Genomic DNA, 20,448 nt, shown 5'->3' with positions numbered 1-20,448 from the left:
ATTTAAGGTTCAAATGATGCTGTAAAGGAGGTTTTATACTCTATTATTGTATCTCTTTTTCAGGTCAATCAGAATCTACATGCAATAGAATCGGTTCAGAGTCAAACCCAATTGTCAAAAAATGAAACAACTACTGTAAGAAGAGATTCCGGGAATCATTATGTCGTCAACCGCGAGTTGTTTTGAGGGTAAAAACGATGAGGTAACGCGGAGTAGAAAACAGATAAAGACAGTCTGTTTTGAGTGGGATGAGTGCTAAAGAAATGATGGTTGCTATGTCAAACTTTGATGCAATTTTTTAATGTATACTTGACAATTACAATGCGGGTTTTTTCGGACGCTTGCGCTGGTCAGCGGGTTTGGGTGTTAGAATGCGGGTCCAACCCGCGAAATGAGGGTCAGTTGGGAGCTCTGATAGTGGGCGTTACTACAACAACATTGAAGCTTGGAGACAGCAAAATCGAAGGAGACAACAACACTGAAGGAGACAACAACATAAAAGGAGACAACAACATCAAAAGAGATGGCAACATGATTACAGACAGCATAGAAGTAAACAACGTAATACTTTCTCTTTCGGCGTTCCATAAGGTTCAGTCTGTCGTCTGAAATACCAGTACCTTCTTACGCCGTTAGTTCCCATGTCCGATCCGTCTTGGTGCAAATCTTTCACGAAGTCACTAACACTTTTCTTGAACTGCTACAGACAAATATCAGTTGAGTACCACCCTGGAACACATCACATGTTCCTCCATGCATAGTACGCGCGCGCACCCAATTGACATGAATCCTCCAGATTCATTTACCTCAATGTATTATATGTGCATGGATACCACTGATAGTGTAGATCAGTGATGGATACACGTGATAGCCTCAAGTTGATGGCGTAAATGTTGTCACATGACAATGGGCTTCGACAATAGAAAGCATCCAGTACCAGTCAAAGAGGTGTTTCAATATTTATTTATCCTACAACAGGATATTTGTCCTCATATAGTTTACTGTTCATAAATTCAGTTTTTTTCAAATAGTCTTTTTGATTTAATATTGGTAAAAGAGTTGTAAATACTAGAAATAATGACTATGTCAACGGATGGGATCTAGCCATAACGTTTGTTACGCGTGAGACTTTACAAAACGGGAAGTCCCTAAGAAATACTTTTTGACGAGGCAGTTTTTTATCCGAAAATGAAGTTCATTCATTCGCAATTGTTGCTCGTATTTGTATTTTTGTGCAACATACGACAAATTCGTTCTGAATGTAGCGTTGAGCCCGGTATTAACGATGACAAGCTTAAACTAATCGAGCCCCTGTTTGGCCAGACGTATGTAAATCCTACGTTAGTCCAGGCTCTAGGCTAAGCCTAACGTTGATTAGGATTACTACTAGTAGCCTAGTAGTACTACTAGTACTAGGCCTAGATGTACTTCTCCAAGTATTTACTCAGAGTCCGGTACTAATTTAGAATCCGCACCAATCGACCCTACTTCCTAACCCTATTCCCTACTTCCTTACCCTAACCCCTAACCATATTCCCTACTTCCTTGTAGAGTACACTACAACTTAAAGGGATGGATGGACAAGGCACAATAGAAGAGATGTTGACAGGTTGGTAGTAAGCGCAGAACTGAACTGTATTTCCTCCAACACTGCACTGCATACAGCAGTGCAGTACACCAGCTGCAAGGCATACCATACAAATATTAACATAACAATAAAGGGTAAGTGCACATAACAATAACACCAATAAGATGGCATGTAGTATAAGTCTTACACTGCATACCATACCCTACATCCTAACCCTAATTCCTATAAACCCTACTCCTTAACCCTACTTTCTAACCCCTAATCTTATTCTGCCGATTCGAAGTAAGCTTTCCCATTCATATGGTACGGAGTCTAAAGTTAGGCCCAGAATTCCGAGTTAAACTGTAGGCTAAACGAGTAACCTTGTGTTAGTTGTTTCCTAGCCTTATTATGACCAACTAAAAACGTATTACCTCACTGTTTTTGGAAGAAACTAAAACTTAATAGTAAACAAATTGTAAACACAAACTTAGGCTAACCAATATGGCACCATACTGGAAAGTATGACCTTTCACACAAAGATCTTTGGCGTATGGAAATGTATGCCAATAAATACGCGTGTACGCGCACCATGCATGGAGGGTCATGTGATGTGTTCCAGGGTGGTACTAATATATTACTATCCCCATTAATGCATGATGATTTCACCCAAATTTTCATAACATGAAACCTCCAAATATACAATTACAGATGTAAGTTATATGGTCCTGGAAGTGCCATTTCCTGCGATCTGGGAGGCATTATTGACCAAATTTTTTTTGTACGCTCCGCGCCAACCGATGGTGGCGCTCCGCTTAGATAGTGTGGCGTACAAATACAAAACAAAACCACATCCACCGTGGCGTATTTCTTTGGCGTATGGTCAAAGTACTTTCCAGTATGGATATGGCACTATTAGTATTACTAGTATTAGTCTTTTATTAGTATTACTTAGCTGTGCATATGAGTATTTGTAGTAAGCTACTGTACATAACAGTTACAGGATAGGTAAATACGCAATGGTGTGGTATGTACAATAACTGGAATCATGAATTTCTTTTAGCGTCAAAATCTCAGTGAAACAGGAAGAAATATACTGATCCTTATCAACACATGAATTTAGTGATACCTAGGCTATATATGGTACTTAGTTTAGTAGAAGAAAAAAAGGATCAGGAGGGACACTCAAGTCCCCGTCAAGGACCCTATGGTAGTTGACTGGCTGGATGCAGATTAAAAGTCACACTCTTTAAGTTTTAGCACTACAGTAGTAGGTAGAGCTTTTGCTCTCAAAGTATCCAGAACTTTGAATATTGTCTTACTGAATTAAGCTAAGTTATTTTTCTTGTTTCAAATAAGTTTTGGAGCTGTACCTCTTTCCATTTGTCTTAAGGATGTTGTTGGAAAATTGACAAAATGTTATAAACATCTGCTAAGCCAATGAGGCTTCATCGCGAATTCCTGCTTGCAGGAGGATCTAAAATACGTACATCTTTTTTGATCTAAGTACTTAGTGCTTTGCTTTATCCATCCCTGTATTCATTTAATTCCTATAAGTTCATAGCATAATTTTATAAAGCCCACAAAGCATTTTTGAATCAATGCATGTTCGAAAACCTTTGTGTGGTTGACTGGTAATTCAATTTATTACCACTTTTTTGAGTTTTGTAACTTGCCATTAATTAAAGAATTGTTGATATCATAGTGCTAGCAATACCCTGTATTGCAAATCTAAAGATATGACTGGCTTAGCATGAAATATATTGTTTTCTGTTCTGCTGAAAGGTGTAACCACTTTTATTTTTATACAAACTCACTATATGTACCAACCCTACCTTAGGCTCTTACTCTCAAGTTGAACCATTTCCCTATTCTCTTTTTCTTTCAGCCGGACAGTAACAGATGGAGAAAATTATGAGTATGAGTTTAGTTTCTGTAAATCATTGGATGACACAAGTGCAGGTGTCACACAAACTAAAGATGATACTAAACGGGTCCTTGGCCGTGTCAATGCAACGAGTATTAAGAATGGCAGTAAGTTTTGTATCCCTTGAAGCGTTACTAAAGATTTCTAAAGTCGTTGGTTAGCATCAGCGATGGGCTTTGCCAAGTTGTAGCAAATTCAGATGAGTTAAAACTATTTCAGGGTAACATGGAGGGAAGTAATATGCAGAATGTGTGAGTGGAAACCATTGCAAAGGTGATAAATTTGAGTCACTTTAAGAGTGATCTGGTTCAGCTAGGAAGAATAGTTCCCATTTGAATGTTTTGAAATTGCCAGAGGATGTGGAGAGACCAGTTGTGCAAATTTTGGGTAATTCTCTACTAATTAATTCTATTATTGTCATTGTAAACGTTTCGATTGTGTGTATCTGTGAGCAGGTCGGACAAGAGGGAGAAATTGGGGCAGTGGGTCGGGGTGGTCTTCAACCTTGTAGCACAAGGCCAACATGAGGTAAGGGGTAAATATATATTTAGAGCAGGTTGGGAAATATTAAAGGATAAAGAATAATGTACTCTCATTGTCTTAATATATAAAATTAAGAAAACATGAATTGCTAAGCAAAGAGAGCATGTGACATAATTGTCCAAGCCTGTTTAAAGGGAGTGAAGACTTGCGCAAAAAGAAACGTCTAATGCCGGTAGTCTGACCAGAAAATACACACACACACAGCTTGCTACCATCGGTAATTAGACTCTAGTGTACAGTCGGTACATACAGCTGCGGTCAATACCCACAGCACAGTGTACAAACAATACAGCGATGGACATCTCAGGTCCAGCTAAAAGATAAAAAGGTATCACATTTCATCACTGTACTGTCTGCATTTTGTAGCGACACAAACAAAATGTCACTTGCAAGCAACGGAAAGTAAACTTTTTCAGATGGCCGCACGCGGTTTGGGGCGAGTCTTCAATGCCTTTAAGGCAATATTTATCTCAAGAATGGTTATTTAAAGTATATAAGATCACAGACAGTTACTTTGATACTTTATTTGATATTAAAAGCCCTTATTAATGCTATTCATTAGTTTGACTAGTAGTAGAGTGTTCATAAAGAAAATTAGGCCCAAAATTACCCTCATTTGGGACGTATTTATTATCTTTTTTCAATGTGATTGAAAGTGTCTGAATCAAATGGAATCTTTAACTTTATTGCCCTAACTGATTAAGTGGTAACTTAACCGTCAGTTCTATGATATCACACAAACTTTTTCTCAATTTCAGCTGACTGGATATTTCTAACTTACAAGGACGGTGACAAATACGGCTCACATTGTAATTCCGAAAAAAGGCAGTCCCATTTAATCATCTTGTGCAATCCTGGCACTCTTTTGGTAAGTGGATAATGTACAAATCAGGGTAAGCATAGAAGCTAAAGTACCCGGAAAATATGACAGTTTGGGAGGAAATGGGCAAGAAATTGATCTTTTGTATCTAATCTACAAGCCACAACACTTTGAGAAGTACCAATCCCCACCTCGAAAGCCGAAATATGACATTAGACAGGAACTGAAAGACCCAATGTTTATATATATTTGTGTCTTCTATAAATGGCTTACATCAAAATTTGGATCAGATACAAGATTTCATTGTGCTGACCTCTGGCCTAGACCTATACCAAACTTTATGTAGCCAAAGTAGCACCTATTACTAACCCTAAATCATATCACAAGTGAACCCCGTAAACAAGCGCCCCAAAAATGTCTGGTTTTCACAGAGTGGAATAATAGTCATCACCTCAGTTGGTGTGATGTATAGATATCAACACTGTACCTTCCATTATGTAGGATTCTCGAGGGCTGTGAAAAGATGTTAGCATGATAACCACACTTGGCACTGCATGTTGCCTACCCTGTGGTGTCTTAGGCTCTTTGTCATTGTTTTATTTTTATGTTAATATTTTATGTTTATTATTTTTTTTTTTTTATCATGTGAAGCCACAGGTTGCTTGTCAATGCAATCATTTTACATTTTGCTTTGTGCAAAATGAATGCGAATACAAAATTTTAATACTGCTGTAACATGAGTACACTTGAGTACAATTCTCTTTTAGTACGAGTTCAAGTATGAACGCAAGGTTCTCGGCAGGCGCATGAGTGATAAATATCCGGGTATCTTTATAAGATTTCCAAAATGCCCCAGATTCAAGAGGTATAGCGTGAGGCTACTTGTACATACTCTAGGTCACATTCAAGTACAGACTTATATGCTAAAATAATTATATATAGAAAATCTATATTCTCATCATTGTCTATTTTCCTTTTTACCTAAAATAATAGATGCTGATGAATCCAGTACTAAAACTTGTAGCAAAGCTTGTAAACAAAATTCACAGAACTAGATAGGCCCTTTGTTGACTTGGAAAAGCCCCACTGTGTATTAATCAACCATGCTTAAACTTTTTTTCTTCTTTGTGCTTTTCTAATCTAATTTTGCATTTCTGATATTTGCATTTATTTATCTCTCTCTCTCCTTTTCTTGTTTTTAGGGAGAAGTTCAAATTCTGGAAGAAAATAGGGAGAAAAATTCTGACTGCTACTACTTATTTGAAGTGCAATCCAGCGTAGCATGTGTCAATAAATCTTCATTCTCTTTTGGATGGGTTTTAATAATATTGTAAGCTTGCCTCACATTCATATGGAATAGACCTCATTAAAAATGAGATCCCCCCCACATCCCAACCTCCCCAGATGGGTTTTAATAATATTGTAAGCTTGCCTTACATTCATATGGAATAGAACCCCCCTCTGCCCCTCCCCCAGATGGGTTTTAATAATATTGTAAGCTTGCCTTACATTCATATGGAATAGAACCCCCCCTCTGCCCCTCCCCCAGATGGGTTTTAATAATATTGTAAGCTTGCCTTACATTCATATGGAATAGAACCCCCCCTCTGCCCCTCCCCCAGATGGGTTTTAATAATATTGTAAGCTTGCCTCACATTCATATGGAGTTGACCTTACCAACAATGAGACCCCCTAAATCCCCCCCCCCTACCCGGATGGGTTTTAATAATACTGTAAGCTTGCCTCACAATCATATGGAATAGACCCCCTCCACCTCGATGGGTTTAAATAATATTGTAAGCTTGCTTCACATTCATGTGAAATTGGCCTTATTAACAATGAGACCCCCACTCCTCCCCACCCCTTGAATGTGTTTTAATAATATTGTAAGCTTGCCGCCTCAAATTCATATGGAATAGACCTTATCAACAATGAGACTTCCCCCCTGGATGGGTTTTAATAATATTGTTAGCTTGCCTCATATTCATATGGAATTGACCTTATCAACATTGAGACACCCCCCCCCCCCAAAAATGATAATGATAATAATAATTTGTTGTTTATTCTGTGGTAGAGACTGCTACATTTGCATAAAGTTGCAATGGTTAGGTCAACAGCAGGACTTTGAAATATTGGTTTACACAATTGAATCGGATTGTAGCGACTAACTTTATTCCCCCCAGTTACCACCAAATGTTGTGAAAGAGAACTTGTTGTGTCCTGTCTATGTAAAACGGTCATTATCCATATGGTTGCAAAAGTGGCTCATTTTATATCCTTGTGTAGTAGTGTATTAGGATGGCTTTGTAGCTCTGAGTGTGCATTGTGTGGCACCTGATCCTGTGTTGTGGCTTTCCTTAGTCTGGAAACCACTGCATTTTTTCAATCTAATTTTTTTTTTTTTCAATCTAAATTTGTGCAGGAAACTGCCACCATATCGTACATTGTGAATCGTTTCAATAACTTAAACCGTGCCTATTAACCCGTCTTGTAAATCTACTGTAAACTGAAGAATGTAACTTCTGATCATTCACAACACTTTTATTGAATTTTAAACATCTCCTCAGACTGATGATGTGTTTTCCTATCTCTGTTTCGACAGAATTCTCAGCATAGCTACGGTCTATCTCGTAGTTGGATTCCTCTATCAGCGATACGTCGCTCACGCAAAGGGAACAGAACAAATACCACACTTAGCGTATTGGCAAAAACTTGGAGGTCTGTCAGCGGTAGGTACAAAAATTTGCAGAAATAGTTAAAACGTGAACAGATTTTTGCAGCGATTGGTTTCAGATTTCTGACAATACTATTTTCTTTCTATCGATTCTTACTTAAGACATCGTTGTAAACTGATTAATAAACCAGATGAATTCATGGAATGTGTTTTTCCAGATTTTTGTTTTGATGCAAAACATGCACAAGAAAATGAGGGGTCTCTATATCAATTCTGTCTGGTAGAAAGTGCATTTCCCTGGACAACGGATATATCCCCCACAAAGGAAACATTTTCTCTGGGATATTTCCAAGGGAGGGTGTGGATAATTGTGTGTAGGGACCTAAAAGAAGGTACAATTGATTTAAAAATGCAGTTGACGTTTTTAAAATTTTACTGGTGTTCTCCTTCTTTTAACACGCCCAGAATGTGTAATGCTGTTGAAATATCTGAAACTTTAATTTACCATAATAAGAAAAAAAGGGGGGGGGGGGGAAACGGGCATTCGTTTGAACCAATTTTCTGGTATTTTGGGGGGGTTAATGTCAATAGAAAGCACTGCAGTAAATCTTACGACGATATTTATTCTTTTCTTGTGTCTTACCAAAAGGACGGCTGCGATTTCATATGCAGATGTCAGAAGACGGAAGAAGTGCGAAGTTATAAGGGTCTTGGCGATGACCAGCTTGGTATGGATGAAGACGAAGATAGAGATGAAAATATCTTGCCAATGTAGGCTTCAATGTCACTGCTTGCATGTATCCCATAGGCACTACTGTGTCAAAAACGTAGGATGGCTGCAGTATCCCTGCAGCCAGGCTGCAGCCGGGCTGCATAGTACATAATCTATTAGGTCTCTGCGTTGTCACACAGCCTCTGCCGGACTGTGGAGATGATAAAATACCGTTTGAGACTTTGTTTCAGCCTGGCTGCAGTATCCCTGCAGCCAGGCTGAAGCCAGGCTGCATAGTACATTATCTATTAGTGCTGTGCATTGTCACACAGTAGCCTCTGCCGGACTGGAGATGATAAACTACCGTTTGAGACCTTGGATTCAGCCTGGCCGCAGTATCCCTGCAGCCAGGCTGCAGCCAGGCTGCATAGTACATAATCTATTAGTGCTCTGCATTGTCACACAGTAGCCTCTGCCAGACTGTGGAGATGATAAACTACGGTTTGAGACTTTGATTCAGCCTAGCTTGGCTGCAGGGGATTTTGCACCTGCTGCAGCTTTCCTATTTGACACGTTACCTAATCGACTAGCTGCTGTATCTGCCCAAACGAATTGCTAATCCCTCGTTTGCAACCGGGCTGAATTGTCATGGCTTGTTGATGTTGCCCGTCACTCTAATTTTGTTTTTTAGTTTTTTGTTGTTGTGTGTTTTATACTCGGAGGATGACAGTAAATGTCCAATAGCTCTATCACTTATGATTGTTAACGGAGACAAAAATTGGAGATTGGAGAGGATTATGTAAAAAATGGTCAAGTTTTGCAATCATTGAGTATTTGTTTTGTTTACACAGACATTGGTGGATTGTTAAAAGTTATTGAAAGGGACCAACTGAATTTCATTCTTAAAGTTGATCAAATCCCTGCGGGTCATCTGATTAGTACTATACGTAGAATGTGTACTGGAAGACCATTTTTTTACTGCAGGAAAGAAACTGTTTCACTACTGGCAGCAAAGAATGGTTGTTTTTATTCCCTCTAGGAATTCTGGTTGTCTCAATTAATTAGACAATGGCGGAAAATTCTACCCTAAACCTCTCACACACAAAGTAAAACAGTACGTCAAAGTTACTGGTCACAACCATTTGGTGCAATAGTTTATCTTACTTTTTTTCTGGAAGCAGCATTCTGCAAGATCAGATTCTAAGCAAGAGAATTTATAATTAGTGAAAATTACAAAGATACGATGCTCAGCAATGTAGTAGATAGGTACCGCACAAACTTGTTGACCCAAGTCTACCAGAGGGCATAGGTCATTTCCCATCAGGTAGGCATGTCACTATTCATGTCATGTGATGTCCATGGCATGTCTGGAATATATACACAGGATGAACTCTGTTCCTTACACAATTCAGAATATAAACAAGTAAAAGTCAATGGGAGATCTCAATTTCTTGACTTCATTCAATAAAAAAATTAAAGAATAGGGGGGGGGGGGGTGGGGAGAGGTAATCAAATATCAATCCATCTATGGAAATATCAATCCATCTAATGGAAATAGTTATTCTCTGAATTTTAAGCCAAGACCATTGGGAAAAATTTATAGTTCAAATTTTGTGTAACTCTTTTGAAATCTCTGAAGTTTGTCTCATAAAAGACTGTTTCCTTTCAAGTACGAAAGATTTATGGGAGAAGCAACACTGGCAAAATTATTCTCTGAAGATGTGTACCGCTCACAGCCCCTCCCGGTACAGTTTTTTTTCCGTAAAATCTGACTTATTCTGATCTCATAAAATAGTACTAAAGAAATTTTCTAATGGAAAGGAAAAAAGGGAAGCCATGGTCAAGCTCAGGGTTTTTTATTTTTTTATTTCTCGATTTAATGTTGCAATATTTTTGGGCAAATGCAGTTTGAAAATGTACTTTAAGTGCTTTTGATTTGACTTCAAATCGATGTTTTTCTCATTTTCTTTGGTTATATAGCAGCTTTATAAATCACATATGTCTAAATAGCACCCCACCCATTCAAGATTCTCCGGGAAAAAAGGCAATTTCTCTTTGTATATATGACTTAAGTGATAGTCATTCAATTGCTGACACTACTTCCTGGTTAGGAGACAACAGGGTCAAGTTTGATATTTTTGGGGGGGAAGGGGGGGGGCTGTCCCATTTGGCCAATTTTCCAAATCGTAGACATTTTTCAAAAGTACTTTGCTGGTGTCTGTGCATCTTTGAGGTTACTTCCAAACATTAAGTTTAGGAGTTTTGAATCTGCCGATTGAATGTTACAGCGAGGCAAAAATATTCAGTACGTGGTTGTACAATGCTTTATGTTGAAGTCCTAACTGTCTAGCATATTTAGGGGCCAATACTGACCATTAAAGGAGCTATAAAAGTAAGTTAAAAGGTTCACTTGATGGTACTAAAAAACAGGGAAAACTGCCTCCCTTTGTCTATGGCACCATAGAAACCATGAAAGATAAAGATACCAAGATATTCCCAAACTGTGACAAATGTTGAAATGTTTGTTGCACATTTATGAAACTTAGTTGTGAAAGTTGAAGGGAAGAAAATTAGCAGTTTAAGTGTGATGATATAATTCTTTCAATGCAAAAATGCTGCATTGCTAAAATTTACATGCGAATAAAGGTGATCATCTCTATTAAATAAATATGGTTTTACCCTAGTGTAGGTCTAGAGGAGTGCCAATTTGTCTCTAACCATGAAAACAAAGGGCTTTGCTTCAACATTATGGTGCACTCAGCAGGAATTGGGTTTTCACTTTGCACAGGAACTTTTGAAGGAGGTTTCCCTGTTTCTGTTTCCCAACTTGGTAACAAAAATCTGCAAACTAGAACTGCCTCTTTGGTGGACACTCTATCGATTCTACAAATGACATTACAACTCAGGTGCCCCCTTCACTCACCCCCCCACCCCCGACTGACCCCTATCATGTCCATGGCATTTACCTCAATGTGTGCTTTCTATGTGTCCATGTGATTTGTTTTAGTGTTATGCTGTCAGAAGTTGCTGCTTATTTTAGTCAGTAGTAGTTCATGAATGGTAATGGCTTTCATAAATTGTTGTGAATGTTTCAATAAATGTTAACAGTTCTCGTTTTGCTTTGCCGACCTACTGCACCAAATAACAGATCTAATTACATACTGCTTTAAGTTAGACCAGACTTCATAAGATGACTGTAACACTTTCATTGACTACCACTTTAGAAAGACTTTTACCTTGATTTGTGTGTTTCTGTGGTAAAAGCTATACCTCAGGCAAGGCTGATCTTTTTACAAATGTTTGCAAGCGTTTTCTCCAGTCAACCAAGATTATTCATTCAAGTTGCCGAAAAAGTTACTTTTAGTTAACATCGGTTGAAAAAAAAAGGGGTGTTTCGAGTACCATAATTTCTTAATCCAAACTGTTTGCCCATCATTCGGTCCAAAAGGGTTGTTTGGTAGTTGCGACCCAGGATAGATTTGTCTTTTGGTGGAGATATGACTTAAAGATCAGCCCTGTCTATTTTTTTCCTGCTTTAAACCATTTTATGATGCCTTCCTAGTCAAAAGAACGTCTTTGAACTATGTTTAGCAGTAGATTACAAGGATAGTCAAACCAAAAACAGCATTCACTCATTATCATAGAGATGATTGCCATGAAAACACTTCTCCGATTAGCTATGAACAACTTGACTCGATTTGTGAGATATCTTATTATGAAGGGGTTTCTTTCAAATGCTTGTCTGAAGACTTGAGCAAGTCTAAACAGGGCATTTAATATGGAACCTCCATAGTGCTTCAGTTGTTTATGCTTGTCTTTCTTCAATTACTTTGCTTAATAGTTTTACCTCAGTAGAGGCGGGATTTGAAAACCGAACATTGTCTGCAAAGGTGATGTTTTTGCTAACCTTTGTTAATATGTAAACCGTGATATCTCCAAAGCTGGGTAATAATGTTTGTAGTTTGTTTGGGAAGTTTCTCATCACAGACATCTCTATCACATAAAGGTAAAGGTGAGTTAAAGCGTTGGTTTCTCCCGTTAAACTTTGGCATAGAGTTGTATTACCATGTACAGTGTATATATGTTAGTTGAATCATCGTTTTTCAACTTTTAGCTGCATTGCTAGTCTTTACTTTTGAGATCTGCACTTGTCACTGAATGTGTTTGCACGTCGTATGCTATGCACCTGTCAATTGTGAAGGGGGGCTGTCCGACCCCAAAGTCACCCCTCCGGCCCCCTCAACAACAGGTCAGTCTGCATGTTTAATGTCTGCATGTTTAATAATATTCCAGTTAAATAGGAAATAACCAACATTATTCAAATGGTAAGTTGTAGGATAAACATTATATAGCTTAGAATGTCAAAATTTGCATATGATTGCATCATCATTTTCTTGGAAAGAGAGAGATATACTAGTTGGTGTGACATGTGTGTGCATCATTGGCACGGGTTGGTAAACCCCGATTTGCCACATATTACAAGCACCATACTCTGAGCTCTGATAGTCTCCTACTTACATGTATACATTTGACAGGTGCATTAATGTCCCAGTAGAGGTTAATAAACATTATGGTTAATAGCATACTTGTAAAAAAATGTATGCAAGAATAACATGTTAAGATATTAGTATTCTATCAAAAACACAACTCAAAAATGTTGTAGTGTAAGAGTGCAAAGTGAAAAAAGAAGGTAAGTGAAAACCTTTGTCCGGGTAGATATTTCATGTTATCAAATATTGGGAAGTGTAAGATTAATTGAATTACTGTAAATAACAAAGGATCAACTTTATTGAAAACCCCCACCCCCTGCCTGGTTAGGGATAATCCTACATGCCCCCACCCCATCACTCACAAAGCACTTAATTGACACTTTGATAGTGTTGTTGCCTTTTATAGATCTTTGTACATATACTAAAGACATTATAAAATGTAATACCAGTTACCTGTAATGTGAAGTTTGAAATTAATATCATTTGTCGTAGGTGCTCAAATCAAAGCCATTTACTGTAGGTTCTTTGTATCGAAGATTGGAAAGGTTAGAGGTCAGTTTTCCAATCATTTTTCGTAAGTGCAAGATGCTAACAACCTCAAAGAATTAAAATAAAGTATGAAATACAACAAAACACTGTTATTTCAGGAGTTGTGGACCCTGGGGAGAGAGGGGGGATAGAGGATGGTTGAAATTTCAAACTTTTGGTACAGTTATTTCTTTCTTTTTCCACCCGACAGTACCAATCCTTAACCTACTAAAATATTTAAATCTATCTATGTGCAACTATAACCAATACGCAATGGATTATTTTCCTTCTTCTTCTTCAAGTACTTTCCTTTCAAAATTTGAAACATTTTTATAACTCTTCAAAGTAAAATATGCATACAGTACATTGTTGTAAATATTGCATGGCAGCAATTTCAAGGGTACTGGAGGGGTGATTGTATTGGGGTGAAGGATTCTTGTAACCTTTGTGTCTGTTTTGTACTCTGTACTCCGACGGATAACTCTGTTTTTTTATGACCAATTTACCCTTCCCAACCCCACCCCCCTTTTCCAAAGTTCTGCTTCATTTGTTGCATGTTGTAAAACCAAATTCAAGTTGTTTAACTTGCCAAAAGATTTTTTTTTCTTAGATGATGAAAGAGACATTGTTGGTTATATCAGATGATTAAGCTTGTAAATTTTTTAGATATTAGTGATAACTGCAAAGCTAACGTTAATTTTGCACAGCAAAGGCAGTTTTATGATCCTGTGTTAACGGTGGGTGCACTATAACCCTGTCACATGTGGATGTACATTCCCGATCTGACAATGCTAATTTAACATTGAGACAATGCTTAACATACGAGGCTGGTACTGTACCTTGATAGAAAAACTGCTACGGTGTAACACGATATTTTCATAAACTGTAAGTCCGATATACTGTGGTGCGTTAATCGTAATTATTGGTAGCGACCTCAATCTAGTGAAACCTTGATGAAGCCTATCAATATTCTTGGCTTGAAAACCTTTGATGCCATCCTCAAATAGGTATTCAAATGAAAAATTGCCTTGAAATTTATGCCTCTTTAATCATTATTAAGTAAGTTATTTCTGCAGTACAGTCATGCCTGTGTAACTATAAAGTAGAGTAACTGGATAATTAAAAATGACATGTTTTTATGTCGCAATATTTTATTTTTTATTTGTAATTTGTAGAAGCAACAGATAAAGTACACCAAAATGGAAATAACAGTCTTTAACGTTCTTTGTGTATGCACTTTTTCATTGAAAGTAAAAATTTTGTTATAATTGACATCAACTGAAACTAATTTTAGTCTTTGCTCCATTAAACATAATTGCTTCGTGGCTTTCATGGGTTTGTTAACAAAAAAAACTGTTGTACTGTAGAAACTCATAATCAGAACTGAATATATCATCTCAAGTAGTTCCTGGAAATAAGTTAGATGCTTCCTTCCCTTCGCTTTCTGATGGAGGAAGTCCAGTTTGAACAATCTGGCAACTTTTCTAACCAAATTTGTATTATTATTATTGGATTATTAAATTGGAGTATGATTTTGTAGTTGCAACAGAATTATTTGTTTATTAAAGTTTCAATTAAGTCAGTTATGACCATCTTTAAATTGACATACTTGATCTCAGATAATTTAAAAGAATGCTGTTTTCATCAGCTCTCAGGATATTCTTTACTTCCTTAAATAGCCTCAAGTATTTCACTCAGGTGTGTTGACCAATTACAAACAAGAACATCATGTTCCAATAAAAAGCCGAAATGAAAAATAGTGGAAAGATATAAGAAATTTTACAAAGCATTGCAAATCAAGGATATAACACAAAGGGTGTCTCTACCACTTTAGTCTACCTCGTTAATATGTGATGGGAAATTGTCTCAAAAATATTTAGATATCTAGGATGAAGGTAACAAATATTACTATAAATGGGGGCTTGTTCTTTGAAACACACTAAACTGCAACTGGTCCATAAAATATACCAAATCTAGAGTTTATCGGAATAATTTTAAATTTAAAATAATCAATGATCTATCACACATGTATATCCAATGTGGAAAGAAGCCCGTTCTTACAGAATGCCAACGCAGATAAATTTATCAGCATGAACTTTTTAGCAACATTATTTTTACACATCTCGATAACATCCCCTCCCCACATACCTCCGCCTCCCGATAAAAATGTTATAATAAGCATGTGTTTTAAGCAGTCTCTGATAATTTCACGGAAAAATTGAAGTTACTGAACAAGTTTTATCAAAGAATTTCATTAATTGTCCAAATGTTTAATGTTTTGAGTATATCTTGTGGGGGTTAATAAATTCTGTCTTGACAACAGAGATTACTCAAGCAGAGTTCCATATAACAAAAATGAGGGGGGGGGGGGTGAAGGGTGATGAGAGATAGGCTTGGATCTTTGGAGAGGCTTTGATCTGTTTGTTGAGTTTTGCTAATCTAGGTAAGAATATGTCTAACTTTTTCTCCAACTTCCATTCTCCATGACCATATGCTGGTTTAGTACTCTATGCTTGCCCAACTTTTTCAAACAAATCTGATCTTGTGTCAGCGTAGTGGGTAGTAGTAAACTTACGTAACAGAACTTTAGATGAAACAGTCAACTATTTTACAATTTGAACTTTTGAATGACATCATAACAAATAGATAAATAAAAACTAAATAAATAAATTTTCAGTGCTTTCCCTGTGATAGTACTATTACTTTGTATATTCTGTACTCAGTGGTTCCTAAACATTCAAGTACTTTCCCTGTTAAAGTACTATTACTTTGTATATTCTGTACTCAGTGGTTCCTAAACATTCAAGTACTTTCCCTGTTAAAGTACTATTACTTTGTATATTCTGTACTCAGTGGTTCCTAAACATTCAAGTACTTTCCCTGTTAGAGTACTGTGACTTTCTATATTCTGTACTCAGTGCTTCCTAAACATTAAGGTTTTCTAAGATCATGGATTAAAAAAAAATTGAAAAATGATGAATTTAATCAGTGATAGAGCAAACACTTTTATGTTTAGATTCGGAGTCAATGTAACAGGATTGAATCTTGTTAAAGCCAATAGTTTTAAGCTTGTCTTTAAAACAATTTTCAGATTGGTATAAGTCTTTCATGGGTGACAGTAGCTATAAATATTTTTTTATTTGTTCAATTTTTCTTTTCTTTTCTCTTGGTGCAATTAATTCAACCTGAAAAATTGAAGAAGGCAGGTGGAAAAAAACCAACACATAAATTTTCTTTGGTGTATTTTGCATGATTCTTATTTATGATTGTTATCAAGTATGAAATTTATCCCCCATATTATACTTCCCTATAAAATTTCTGTTTACTCAGACATTTCTACATATTCATTTTTGTTACTTTTTTCACATTTTCATCCCAATATTTTGTCCTTCTTTGTGGAGAATAATTAGATGAAAAATAAGGTAAAAAAAATTGTCCCTATTTTTGTTTGTCTTTGTGTGCTTTTATTGCTATTTTGAGTAAAAATTTAACCAGGAAGAAATTTTAAATTGATAAAGGTGTATTTTGTCCCGAGTTGCACGATTCATACATTCATCGAAAGCACTTACGAAAGATTCTTTCAAGCCATTTGGAACAAACCATTTGCAAGTTTGTTGGTTTCCATTATGCAAAGTGTAAGTTTACCCTCCCTTTTGCAATTGTCTGCATCTCCCACCCCTGACCTACCCCCCCCCCACTAATCCCCTCTCATTTACAAGTGATAGATATGTATGAATGAATAGTTTCTGTTTAGTCACTCGAACAAGCCTTATCGGTCCCTAGAATTTGACAAAACATTCCATAAATGCATAATTACAACAGCAGGCCTCTTAATTCAGTCTGGTTTTGACAAAATCTTAGTGAATTTGCCATTTGCTATTTGAGGAAGAAAGGTCCTTCCATTTTATTACTGGTACAGAAGAACAATAACATTAAAGTCGATTAGCAATCGTGAACCAGGAAGTGATATCTCTACCTTTTGTAAGCCGCATACCACTGCACTGTTTTCAGCAAATATTATCTTGCAAGGTCAGATCCCTTAAACCTGTACAGTAGAAGTTGATGTGTGCTATAATTCAGGCAAAATGTCATTATAGGAACTTGATTTTAGCCATTCGGCGGTAAGAGTTTTTTTTTCGTAATCATCTAAAATCGAGAACTTCTAGGCCTGCGAAACGACTTTGTATTCGTACCCTACTGAATGGAGAACTGATGATGGTTCCAAGTCCAAACCTGTTGTACATGTAGCCAAGTAATGCTTGGCTCTTAAATGACCTCTTTGAGTTTCCAGGGAACCATTTAATGCCCTTCTAACCACTGGAAGGAAGCAATTCATTGCTCTGGTTTCATTAGATGTACAAGTTTTTGTTTCTATCTTCTCCCTAAGTTCTTGATTACTCAAAAGCCCTTGGATAAAAATATGCCCAGCTACCATATTTCCCCCTTAAACAATGGAAGACTGTCACCTGATGTTATTTGATACCCCATAGCTTTTCCAGGTATTTGAACCCATTGAGGATGTATTGTAAAGGGTTTGTATGCCATTCAACAGCAACTTCTTTATAATGTAGCAAGCATAAAAATGGAAAAATTGTCTGGTAACGTCAATACGGGTTATTATCCGCATGCGTTGCTCGTCAACTGGCTATTAATATGATTTTGTGAGCAATCGATCCCATATGAATGGTAACATTATTTTTCTTTTTCAGTTTGATCTATCACTCTGATATTTGCCTGAAACTACTGTAAATGCCTAGTTAAAAGGTTAACAGTCTTTGTCCCAAATTTTAGCATCAGCTGAACAATTGGTTGAAATTGTTTTGGTTTCCATTTGTTGTAGTTATTACTTTCCAGAATATTTCTAGGCATTCAAGTGTGTTCATATAATTTAGAGAATTGTAGATCTCAGAGAGGACAAATATCTCATGGCTATAGCTAAATGTTGGACACAGACAGAGGCGGCTGACTGGGTCTTAAAACCGGCACGGGCATTCTTCACCTAGACCGGCCCATTATTCATTGATAAGTTTCTTACATAGTGATCGCCATCCTGGGGCAGGGGTCTAAGGGGAGAGGGTGTCCCCCTCCCCATTGAGATTTTTTTGAAGTTAAGAAATGCCTAGATGCAAAATGGTGCTATATTTCTCAATTTTGTAGGTTACAATAATCCTTTAAAAAGACCCCAAAATAATTTTCCAGAAGCAACACTTGATTAAACTGAGAAAAGTTAAAAACGTTAACAAAAATATATGTTTTAGACTTGATTTTATTTAGTTTTTTAAGCATTATGTGACAACAAACTTGGAAAAAAATGGAAGAAAACCTGAACAAAATCCATTAGCACGGACGGGTTGCCAATAGCACGTTCTTTTGTTAGGAACTAAAAGACTATTTAACATGGTGATTTCATGAGCTGATTCCCACAGTTAAAAATATATTTCTACACATTTTATTAACTACTGTGAAAATGGGCTGTAATTTTTACCAGGCTGCCCAGCCCACCGGCCCACCAGGCATTGCCCAAATGCCTGTGTGACCAGTGCAGATTCCCTTCATATTTACAGTTCAGTGGAGTCATTGGAGTCGGCCTGATTTTCCCAGACTCAAGTCGAATCGCTGACTGGAGCCACTGTCTTATTTCTATTGGCAAATACTTCCGCAATCTTCTTTAAGTCACTTTGCTTGAAACTTTAAGTGACTCAAGTCCCCAAGTCTTGCTTAATACCACAAATGTGTACTTGAAAGTTGAAGCATGAAGAAGTGACCATTATTTTGACTATCTAGCATATTTTGGTGCTAAACGTTTGGGTCAATAACCGATGACCCATTTAATTTCAATATTTTAATTTACGATATTTCCATTTCCCTCTGTTCTCTTCATATCTTTCTTTTCTCTTTCTGGTTTCATTGCAGGTATTGACGTTTTGGGTCAAAGGTGAAAGGGGCATGTGATCAGTCGTGGTTAAGGTTTCTCAAGGATGCAAAGTTTTCGTTTCTTTTCATAACTACTCTTTTTTGTAGATTTTGCACCGTTTTGTATAGTTTCTATTGTTTCTTTCTGCAAATTATTCTTTTTGGAAGACATATTCATACCTTGCAGTTTGAAATGGGACAAGGTTGTACAGGCTATACTGGAAACAAGTTGCATGTGACATAATAGTAACCGGACGTTGGTAGAGGGAGGATATTGTTGACCATGTACAGGGACTTCAGCAACCAAATAAGAATTTTTCAGGAGGCGGTGGTTCGTTTAGTCCAATTAACAAAATCTGAGGGATTAAAACGGAGGGATTTGGTCGGGAGATTGGGTAGCCCGTTGTGGGTAGAGGACCAGAGTTTTCACAAATTGGGATTAAGGTAGTGGGTTGTGGCTGAACTGGAGGGGGAGGGGGGGGGGTTGGGTGGAGCAGTGATACTGTACAGCTAAGAAATTAGTCACAAGAGCGAGGATTATAAAGAAACTAGTCGTGGGTTAAAGGAAGGTGGAAAATGGCAGGATCACGATGAACCATATATCACTCTAGAATGGAATCTAATAAAGTGAGCTAAACCTGAATTGGATTGTCAATTGATGTGGAGTGGAAAAAGGACAAGCTGTTCGGTTTCGTATTCTACATGCACTTGTTTAAACCGTTGAGCATTGTATTAGTAGTACTGCCTTACAGGCTTGGTTATTATCATAAGCTCTTAATAAATAATCAAATCAAAGGCTTTTCTTTTCTTTTTTTCATTTTTTGTACATTATTATCATATTTCTCTCGTCTTTCTATTTGTCAATATAAAAAAAAAAGTACATTTTGGTTTCATAAGATTAAGCAAATCAGTCTCTCTCATAACTATCAATTGTACTATAACTAGCATAGTAGGTCATTATATTATATTGCAGTTAACCTTATCAGGAATGACCAAAGGCAAAGGTTAGGATGGCATTCTTAATTGCACTGGAGTAAGTGGATGCATTATCCAAAATGTGGTCAGCATGCTATAGAAAAATTGTGCACACCGACATTAGCCTCACAGGACGAGTGTTGTAAATCAAGGACAAAAGTAAAAATATCTCAAATATGCTTAAAAAGATCCAAAATAGGGCAACCTTGACTGAACCTTAATGAACCGGGTTTTTTTTTTTTTGGGGGGGGGGGTTAGACCTTCTCATCCATATCCTGACATTAACATATTTAGATATT

General features: G+C 37.0%; 1 protein-coding gene across 5 annotated transcripts; it reads left to right on the top strand.

Moving 5' to 3' along the window:
• Positions 1-1,099: 1,099 nt before the first annotated feature.
• LOC139976158 (cation-dependent mannose-6-phosphate receptor-like) lies at positions 1,100-19,792 on the top strand. Of its 5 annotated transcripts, none has more exons than XR_011796015.1 (7): positions 1,100-1,325; positions 3,456-3,601; positions 4,796-4,905; positions 6,060-6,187; positions 7,460-7,586; positions 8,181-8,423; positions 8,690-9,678. XR_011796015.1 is itself a non-coding variant. In XM_071984635.1 (7 exons), exons 1-7 carry the CDS (start codon positions 1,189-1,191, stop codon positions 19,198-19,200), a joined length of 753 nt encoding a protein of 250 aa, XP_071840736.1. In that variant the 5' UTR covers positions 1,100-1,188; the 3' UTR covers positions 19,201-19,792. The 5 variants fall into 5 exon arrangements, 3 of the variants coding, with proteins under 3 accessions (XP_071840736.1, XP_071840734.1, XP_071840735.1); XR_011796014.1 differs by having other exon boundaries at positions 8,556-9,678; XM_071984635.1 differs by lacking the exon at positions 8,690-9,678 and adding an exon at positions 19,175-19,792 and having other exon boundaries at positions 8,181-8,259.
• Positions 19,793-20,448: the final 656 nt, after the last annotated feature.

This window comes from Apostichopus japonicus, chromosome 11 (genome assembly GCF_037975245.1).
Source record: "Apostichopus japonicus isolate 1M-3 chromosome 11, ASM3797524v1, whole genome shotgun sequence".
Classification (NCBI taxonomy): Eukaryota; Metazoa; Echinodermata; class Holothuroidea; order Aspidochirotida; family Stichopodidae; genus Apostichopus; species Apostichopus japonicus.
This window is presented reverse-complemented; position numbering and strand designations above follow the sequence as displayed.

What these genes read in the sequence shown, in the direction of transcription:
- LOC139976158 (XM_071984633.1), top strand. Translation starts at nt 1,189, where the DNA reads ATGAAGTTCATTCATTCGCAATTGTTGCTCGTATTTGTATTTTTGTGC. An exon ending in AACGAGTATTAAGAATGGCA is followed by an intron (nt 3,602 to 4,795) that starts GTAAGTTTTGTA and finishes TCTCAATTTCAG; the next exon opens with CTGACTGGATATTTCTAACT. An exon ending in AACTTGGAGGTCTGTCAGCG is followed by an intron (nt 7,587 to 8,180) that starts GTAGGTACAAAA and finishes TCTTACCAAAAG; the next exon opens with GACGGCTGCGATTTCATATG.